At 38.9% G+C, this 9031-nt stretch overlaps 1 protein-coding gene across 2 annotated transcripts in view; it reads right to left on the bottom strand.

Annotated features, from left to right (window-relative positions):
* Positions 1-9031, bottom strand: part of SUSD5 (sushi domain containing 5) — a 54047-nt gene that overhangs the window by 12190 nt on the left and 32826 nt on the right. For both annotated transcript variants that reach the window (XM_083826534.1, XM_083826533.1), the window contains one exon: positions 8431-8619. In XM_083826534.1, coding sequence (XP_083682660.1) covers positions 8431-8619 — 189 coding nt within the window. The remainder of the gene's footprint in view (positions 1-8430; positions 8620-9031) is intronic.

Genomic DNA, 9031 nt, shown 5'->3' with positions numbered 1-9031 from the left:
ATTAGCAAAAGGTATTTTTCTTGGAATAGCATCTGGGACTGCCATAAAGTGAAGCAGTTATGCTGAGAAAACTGAGATGTATGACATAGCCTGGAGAGAGTTAATACCTATGTGAAAGTTACTGTGCTGGAGAACTGGATGTGCTCAGCAGATCCCCTCATCTCGCACCAAGGACATATGGTGAGGTCTGCACAGGATACAGCAGGGCCAGCAATGGGTCTCTCTCCCTCCTGGTCCTGGTCTCCTCACCTGCCTGAATAATCCTCTAGATCCTCTTTGTCCTCTCCAAAGTAGGAAAAAAAAATCCCATGTGTTTCAAAGACAATTTAACAGACTGGGAATCCTGCTATCAATGCAGAAAGCTTCCTGGTAGGAATATCACTTTTCTAATTTACCTCAAAATCCTTTTCCAACAGCATTTCAGACTTTAGCTAATGACTACCTCTGAATACCAAAGCATCTTAACAACATATTTACGAAGCTCTGTGTAGGCCATTGCTATATAACATTTATAATAGCCATCAAATGCTAGTCTCACCTTGCTCTCTTGTGTTGCTCTCAAGGAATTTTTCTATCTGGTGCTGTCTTTACATGGAAACATTGTCTCGGGCCACTTTATCCTCTTAGCATCCACATCCCTTCTAGAAGTTGGTATCTGCCATGCCTGTTTTACTAAAATTCAGTGTCTCTCAGGACAGCTTATAGCTGTCTACTGGATATACCTGAACAGTAACATCTTAATGTGAGAACTCACCACTTACCAAGTGTGATGTTCTTTGGTTTCATTTTTGAGATAAATCATCACACCAGCCTGTCTTAACCTGTTTGTTTTCTGTACTTCTAACCATTTTTGCCACTCATTTACTTTTCAGACTAAAGTAATTCATCTGAGGAGGAAACATGGATTTTTATGTTATGGTGTTCTAGTGCACGCACATACATCCATGAACAAAGGTTATATTCATGTGCTTGTGTTGTTTCCTCTGGAACTATTATTTGGCTATCAAAATGAATAGGCAGCTAGCATTCATCTGATTGACTGGTATGGACCATTGGTCAACGATTAACGACTGCAGTAATAGCTTTTTATATATTCAAAGCTCTGCCCCTTTAGTGCCTTTCCTGCAGTGTACTTTCTTTCCTTTAGAAGAAAGTCCTGTGAAGACACATCAGGAAAGAGCATGTGCGCCTAGGGGAAAACAGGTCCTCTGTCTATCAGAACACATTGTTTGTTGTTTGTTGAACCATCAATCAAGTCTCCCAAACCTGCTGTCTTTCGGGCTGATCCTGTATGTATAGAAATGAATTGGTGCTTTCTTAATGCTCAGCTGAGGAAAGAAAAAGCCCATTATAGTCTAAAGAGAGCCTAAGATTGAAGTTCATTATGTACTGCTTGTCACTGCATAAGGGAGTCTTGTTCCTTTTGACAATCAGATTGTGGCCCAAGTTGTAAAGCTGCTATAATGTATTTTCATATGCAATCTCCTCTATTTGTATAGTTTATAGCAAAGACTATCAACATAACTAATGTTAGCTTATAGGATGCCAGAATGAAAGCAACTATTGAGCTCTCTAACCATCAAAAGAAATACAGACCCCTTACTCTGAAGCTTTGGTTTATATGATCCTGAATCGACTTACACAATAATAATAATAGTCCATTCTTTCTTCTGGACCTCAGACCTTCAACTGGGGCTTAGATTTAGTATTTACTGAGTTTGTTTTACCATGACAGTCTTTTAAATCAGCTGTGAGTGTGATTTTCCAGGAACAGATTGCACAACTTTTACACTTTCCTTTGCTCACCTCATCAGTGCTTTCTAGAGCTTTCCAGCTTTCTGAATTTCGGTCTCAGAACTGAAGAGCAACAACCATAGTAGATTCAGCTCAACCTCTTATGCAAATAGTTGTAACCTTTATTTGCATGCATTTTAAAAACAGCTAGCAACTGATTTACAAAAATGTTCCCATCTTCCTTCCCAGCCAGGCAAGTCTGGTTTTAAGAAGAGCCAACATTGACATTAATTAGTCAGAGACTGAAATCTGTCTGAAATTTGGTCATTGTTATATCTTACCCCTCCTGTCGTCTGGCAGACTGAAGGATCAGTGAGTTTTGATTCACTATCTGAGGGATTACAGAGGCTGAAATGAACATTTTCCATCAACAGATGCTGAAATGGCATACTACCAAAGATGTGAAGCTCAATTAAAAGGTAAAAGCCTTTTAATTTAGCTTTGTCCTTTCTGGGAAGCATCCAGTTTCAAAGAGCTTTCATCTCCTTCAGCTTTCGATCCTAATGTGAAAACAATGACCAAACATAGAGACAAGCAAAACCAAAGAGTTTTCCACACTCTAGGATCAGTTTATTTTTTCTTCTAGATAGCATGCTGGCATCCTAGCTCTATTTTGAGTGTTGCTATTTTGGACAACCATGAAGAGCACTGCATATTTTATGGAAGTATTTTTGGAGTACAGGAAATTGAAACTTGATTCTATGTAGACAATCACCATAAATATTTTTTACTGTATAAAAACATCTTTATATTCTAGGAATCTCAAAGTAGCTACAGCAAACATTATAAAGCTGGCATCTGTCTTTAAGGGTGGGAAGGAAAAGAGCTTTTACATGGATTTGCCTAAGATCAGTCAGGTTTGTAAACTATGGCATCTTGAAGAGTTATCTATTTGATTTGGATCTGGCTTAGGCACATGAACACACTTCTGTCAAATCAGCTAGAGAATTCTAGAAGATGGGATTCATGTTGCCTTTTGTCACTTGTAACAACTACAAGAGGGAGGAAGATTTTCAGTCTGGCTGAAAACCTGCTAACATAAAAACATAACCCATCATAATTTTTTAAACTAATTTGACTTGGCAGAATTGGTTCATGCTAGATCGATATTTTGCATTAAACTAATACAACAGCAAAGTGACAGACCTGAAAAGAGAACCAAAGTTTGTCATAACAATTGGTTTGACGGGCCTTGAATGTATTTTTTGCTTATTTTACTTGTCTGCCACAACTCTCCCTTTCCACTCTCAGGAAAAAAAAAAAAAAAGAAAAAAAAAAGGAAGAAATAAAATGTAAATAAGATCAAAAGCCAGAGACATTTGGTTTTACCGTTTCCATTTAAAACAAACAAACAAAAAGAATTAAATAATGGTGGTGGCTAGTCATGCTTATACACCACATGAATGTAAATTAAAACTACTCCTGAAGATTCAGAAAACAGTATTTGAAGTAATGAGAGCAGTTGAATCAGGGGAAAAAAAAATGTGGTCTGTAGATGAATCTTTCAGTGGTATTCAAAGTCCCATAAATCCTTGCCACTCTGAAATCAGAAGTATGTCCTTATTGCAGAAAAGCTAGACCAGCAGTGAACGTGCAAGGACAGCACCCAAGTGTTGATGCTGGAAAGGCTTCTTAGACATGCAGAAGATAGGACCTCTCCTGCCACAAGCTTATAGTTGAAAATCCCAAAGCAGACAAGGGAAAAAGGATAAGTGCCTTATGTTCTTCCTAGACAATTTTAGGGTAGAAACATGGCATGATTTCCCAGCCATCTAATCTGCCTTCTGTTTTAGGAAGCATACTCTTGAGGATGCTTATCTAGTTTAATGCAATGTATCCCTGACTCCCACTGAAATGTCACTATTAACACTTTGGATATTGAACCAATACTTCATTTCTTGGGAGAGGAAGGAAGGAAGGAAGGAAGAAAGAGAGAGAGAGAGAGAGAGAGAGAGAAAGAGAAAGAAAGAGAGAGAGAGAAAGAGAAAGAAAGAGAGAGAGAAAGAAAGGAAGGAAGGAATGTTTATTTTCTGTGCCTTCAGGACAGCCACTGCACGGCACATACTGTCTGCTTTCAGACCTTACTACAATGACAATCTTCAGGACATATTTTGTGAAACAAATATGTTCTCTCCACAGAAATAAAAAAAAAAAAAACTGCAAAAACATGTATTTCCCTGTTCTCTGCTTAAGGTTGCTTTGTTGGGTTGAATATCCCCATATTTTCAGCTAGAACACAGCATCTTTTCACAATGAGAATTTGCAGGAAACACTAAATATACAGAAGACACTTTTTTTCTTTAAAAATATCTTGATTAAAAATTGCAGACCATTCCCTCACGTCTGTAATGTACAATAAAGTTATGTATAATATATTGTATTGTTAATTTTCAACACTATTTCTTGTATCCAGAATCCACTTAACATAACCCCAAAATTAATTGTTTCAATTATGACCATAGCCAGATTTTGCCAAAATATTTTGGAGATAAGTGCATAATATATTTTTTGTATTTAATTGATGGATTTTCTAAATGCACAGTTGTACATTTACATCCTGTGTGCCAGAATGGACCATTTCTATTCTGACTGGATGAAAACAGAGAGGAAAGATGATCATAAAGCTACTTCAATGCGCACCCATGTGCTGTATTTAGCCGCTGGTAAGGTGATAGGTCCTCAACTCTGAATCTGCTCTGAGCGTGCAACTGTGAATGCAGAGCAGGCCAAATGCTCTTAGACAAGCACAAGGAAAACCCAATTACTGATGCTTAGTCAGATATTCAGCTTGGAAAGCTGGGCAGCATGACGTGGCAGTTACTGGCTAGGACAGTAACACATAGCTGAAACGCATGCACATCTCAACGAGTTTTACGAAGCTGGATAATTACTATCAGTGTTTCACAGACAAGCTGGATAAGGTAGCAGAGAATATCACAGTGACTTGCCCATGGTCTCAGGGTCATCACACAAGATTTAGGAGCAGGCCTTGTTTCTTTTAATGCTCTGATGGGTGTTTTCTCCCCGTGATCCTGTTGCATTTGTGTAAAAGCATCGGGACGACCTCCCATTTCCAGCTGCTCACCCAGAGCAGATTTGGTACCAGGAAACCATATCATCTTACTGGCCTCTAAACATAGCTCTTAGATGTTCATCGTAGTGGCTTTACAATCATCTTTCCTCTGTTGTCAGCCGGTGAGAACAGAAACGGTCCCCTCTGCTAACAGGGACATAAATTGTGGATTAAGTCCCATTATTAGCCTTCACAATGGGGAAGTTACTCTTTTGCCTTCAAGCACTTAAAAATGGTTGTGTATGCCGTCTCCTGGAGCACTTAACTAATAATTATTCTCTTCTCTGCTATGGCCCCCAAATATCTGTCAACTGTAAATCAGGCTTCTTTTAATTAAATTCTTTTTTTTTTCTTCTTTGATAAATTCTTACTTTTATTTATTTATTTATTTTTAATCATGAACCCTATCATCAATAAAACACATTTCAGTCTTCTTGTAAAGCTTCCTTTCTTAAAGAATTGTGATCAGGAGGGTTGAATAAATAATTAATGATTCACAGAACACATATAGTGTTTTCTACCCCGGGTCCTTAAAGTGCTTTAAAAGCATTAATCAAAGGCAGTTCCTCAGAATGAAATCTGCATTTAAATAATTTTAAAAATCATAATCCACAATGTTACATCTGCTCCCAAGTTCCAGGGTTGATGTTTGTGATTTTACAGCCACATTTTCCTATTTCTTTTAAAAATATTTTTCTCTCCCCTGCGGCTATGTGAAAGGCTGAGGCAAAACAGGGGAAACAGACTATTTATCCAGGGAAAACAGTGAAACACACACAACTTAAATGGCCTGACTCTTTCCTGTTTTTACTCTGGTGTAATACAGTTTTATTTCTACATGTGATGAAATTGGCATTTTCACAGTGAAGGAAAAAGAAGTGTCAGCTTGGTGCAGACTGTGGGAGATTCAGGCCCACTGGGTTATCAGATGTAGATTTTCTTTTTCCCTTCTTTTTCTCTATATTCCCCCAACACCCTATCCAGTATTTCACACAATCATCTGAATTGCTGTTTGCAATAACTGTTCTGGAAGCTGAAATCATTCAGAAAGACATCAGAAATGGTTTTGGTATCTCTACACCATTTGGTTGGTTTTGAATATCTGGTTCCCTGGTGCACAGACATGACTCATTGCTGCTATGAGCTACCTTTCCTCCTGATTATCCACCACCTGGTGGTATATATTCATGAGTAAAAATAACTCCTTGCAAGACTCTAGGCATTAAGAAATGTATAGGTGCTAAAATGGATGTGCTGACTCTATCCCATTTAGATTGCTTCACTCCAATCCAGTTTCCAAGGAGCATGTACTTTCTGCTTGCTCAGTTGTTCAACAACTGCCAATTCCTTTGTTTAAAATGGGTCTGTTTGACCACAAATATCATCTTAAAGATGTGATAGTCTCTCTGAAAAACAGTCTGTAAGATTATCTGACTACTACTCTTAAATATTGGAGAAATTCTGAACTTTATGCACGGAGAGGAGTAATGTGAGAAACAGAATGAGTAGGCAGAATCCTGATTGCACCCAAATCTGAATTCATAGTACTATTTAGTTTATCTCTAAACAAGGGGAAACTTCAAAAGTTTGTTGTAGAACCTAACACATGTAAGGTAGATCTCTTTTTTTTTTTGTATGTTTAAGTTAAAGAAATTCTGTTTTTATAATTTCCCAGAGCTTTTTAGCAGTGTTTTTGTTTTGTTTTGTTTTGTTTTTATAAAAGTCCCATTCCTTGAGTCAAGCTATTTGGTAAGAAAATCCACTTTCATTCATTTTAAAGAGGTAAATATCTGAGTGGCTACTGTTGTGCTTGCAGAAGAAAATCCTGAAAGTGTGGTACATCTTAAAAATTCTATGCATTTTAATAAGGCAAGTTAAAAAAAATATATATTTTTTTTAACTTTTCCACCTCACTGCCTAAATGTAACCCAAGGTGTATGTCTGTAGGTTACTATCACTCTCCAACAGCCCTCTTCTGTGGTACAGTCAGCTCTATTAATATGTTTTTAATTTCCCTAACCTAGTTAAATGAAGTGGCATTTATCACACATATAAGGCTAGAAGTTCAGGAGTGCTCTAGCATGTAGTAGGAAAGGGCTAGTTAAACCTAAGTTCAGCCACACTGGCTTCTCACAAGCCAGTGGACAAAGTGTGGGATTTAAAAGATGGATAACCATTGTATTACCCATTTGCATCCCAAATAAAAATTCAAGAACACCTGAAGGACAGTCATCCCAATTCAACCTAGCAATGAAATGGCGCAAAAGTGTAACTTTGAAAAACTCAATATGAGGGGTGTACTACCAGCAGTTTTTAATATGCTAGTAGATGTACTTTTCACAGACCAAGTTTTCCTGTCAGCATGTCCCACTGCAGCTGGAGCTATAGGCAACCAGCCACCCTCACCTTGGTCCAGAAGCCTGAACAGCCTGCACTGGAGGCTTGGATGCTTCCAGCCACCTCATGGCATGAGCTGCAAATACAAAGAAGCAGGGGGATTTTTCAGATGGATCTGCTGTGCCCTTGAAAGGTATTGGCCCCTGTCTCTGTGGGGTGTTTTCTCTTTTCCATAGGGGACAGCAGCATGCAGCATCATGTGAAAATATAAGGCTGGTGACCAAATGATAAAGCCACAGACAGCCTCAGCATGATTACTGTAAGGAAAGATGTTATTTGTGTGTAGGCCATGCTTAGTGTCTTTCTACAAAAAGATACTGGCTTTTCTCTATACTTGCTTTAGGTTTCCAAGGGCAAGAATAAACACTGAGTTTTCATTTCAATAGCCTGGTCTGTAGCAACTCTGTGGCTTCATGTGAAAATAAACAGAGCGGAGGACTTACAAAACCTACATTGTACACTCTATCTGGTAAACAATGTCTTTGGCTCACTGACACTGCCTGGGCATGACTTTTAAACTACTCTGAAAGAAATACCTTTGATATTTGTTGTAACATCAGTAGTAATCCCTTTTCTTGAGTAAACAAAGCAAGTACATTGAAAAGTTACAAACTTCATTCAGATCAGAATATACATACACATACAAGATCAGAAACAACTGATTTGCAGGAAGGGGCTGATTCTGATATTAAATCCCTGGATGAAGGATCTTTCCAAAGCATTATTTTCAGTAACTGAAAATGATGTTTAGTACTAAAGCAAAGGTGTATTGTGGGAAAGATAAGGAAGATGGTGGCGTAGAAGGTAAGTGCTGAATGATAACCTTGGGAAAAAACTTGCAGTGAATCCCTGAAATGGGTTCAGCAGATACGGCAAAGATAAACATGGCAGAAAACATTTCTTTTTTATTTTATTTTAAATAGCTCCTGCTACCCAAATAGGAACTTTCTGCACATCCAAGTATGAGTAAGTTGTCATCTGCTATGGTTTACCACGATGTTTATGAGCAGCATTCTGAAAGACCCATTGGGCCAGCAAGGCTTGGATGCTATGGTCACCAAGACCTTCACTGGGACAGTAGACATCCCATGTAGCCTGAAACCACCTTGGCTGGGCTGATGGGAGGCCGTGACCAGCCAGAGGGGTGCTCCATATGCCAGGCTTACCTTTGACACAGGCCTGAACCTGCCCATACCACTCCCCGCAAGTGTCGCAGAGCAGCGTGAATGCCGCCTCCTTGTTGCCCATGACGTACCCCAGAGCACAAACATACAGCAGCTCATCCCCCATTTCGAAGCCGGTATGGCCGTGCAGGATGGTGTGAGGGAAGGACGGCGGGTCCCCGCATGGCTTGTCTGAAAGGATAAAAGAAGCGAGATTGTAGAGACCTCTCAGTGGTCTTTAAATACAGTGCTAACAGGAGGGCTAAAATAACCCTGAGGACAAACCTACAGAAACAAATACATCTCTTCTGATTCACATTCTTATGCTCCTTCATAACTATTTTCAGTTGTAATTGGGAAGGTATATCTTGGGCTATGATTGTGATGTGATAACTGTGATATTACTGGTGCATAAAGTTACTGATGTGCAACACTAACACATCTAGAGGGGCTTAGTTTCCTATCAGTCAGAACAGGTCAGGCTATAGCTGTCTTCCCTGTCTGTTTCCACAGAGGATAATAAAGGCTTGGGTAGGCTGGGACTGGAAAGCAAACGCTTGGACACTTTTTTTTTTTTTTTCTTAACAGCAGAAAAGGTTGTGTA

The sequence above is a fragment of the Anser anser genome (assembly GCF_964211835.1).
Source record: "Anser anser genome assembly, chromosome: 2".
Classification (NCBI taxonomy): domain Eukaryota; kingdom Metazoa; phylum Chordata; class Aves; order Anseriformes; family Anatidae; genus Anser; species Anser anser.
Note: the sequence above shows the minus strand (reverse complement) of the source record. Positions and strands in the feature narration are given on the sequence as shown.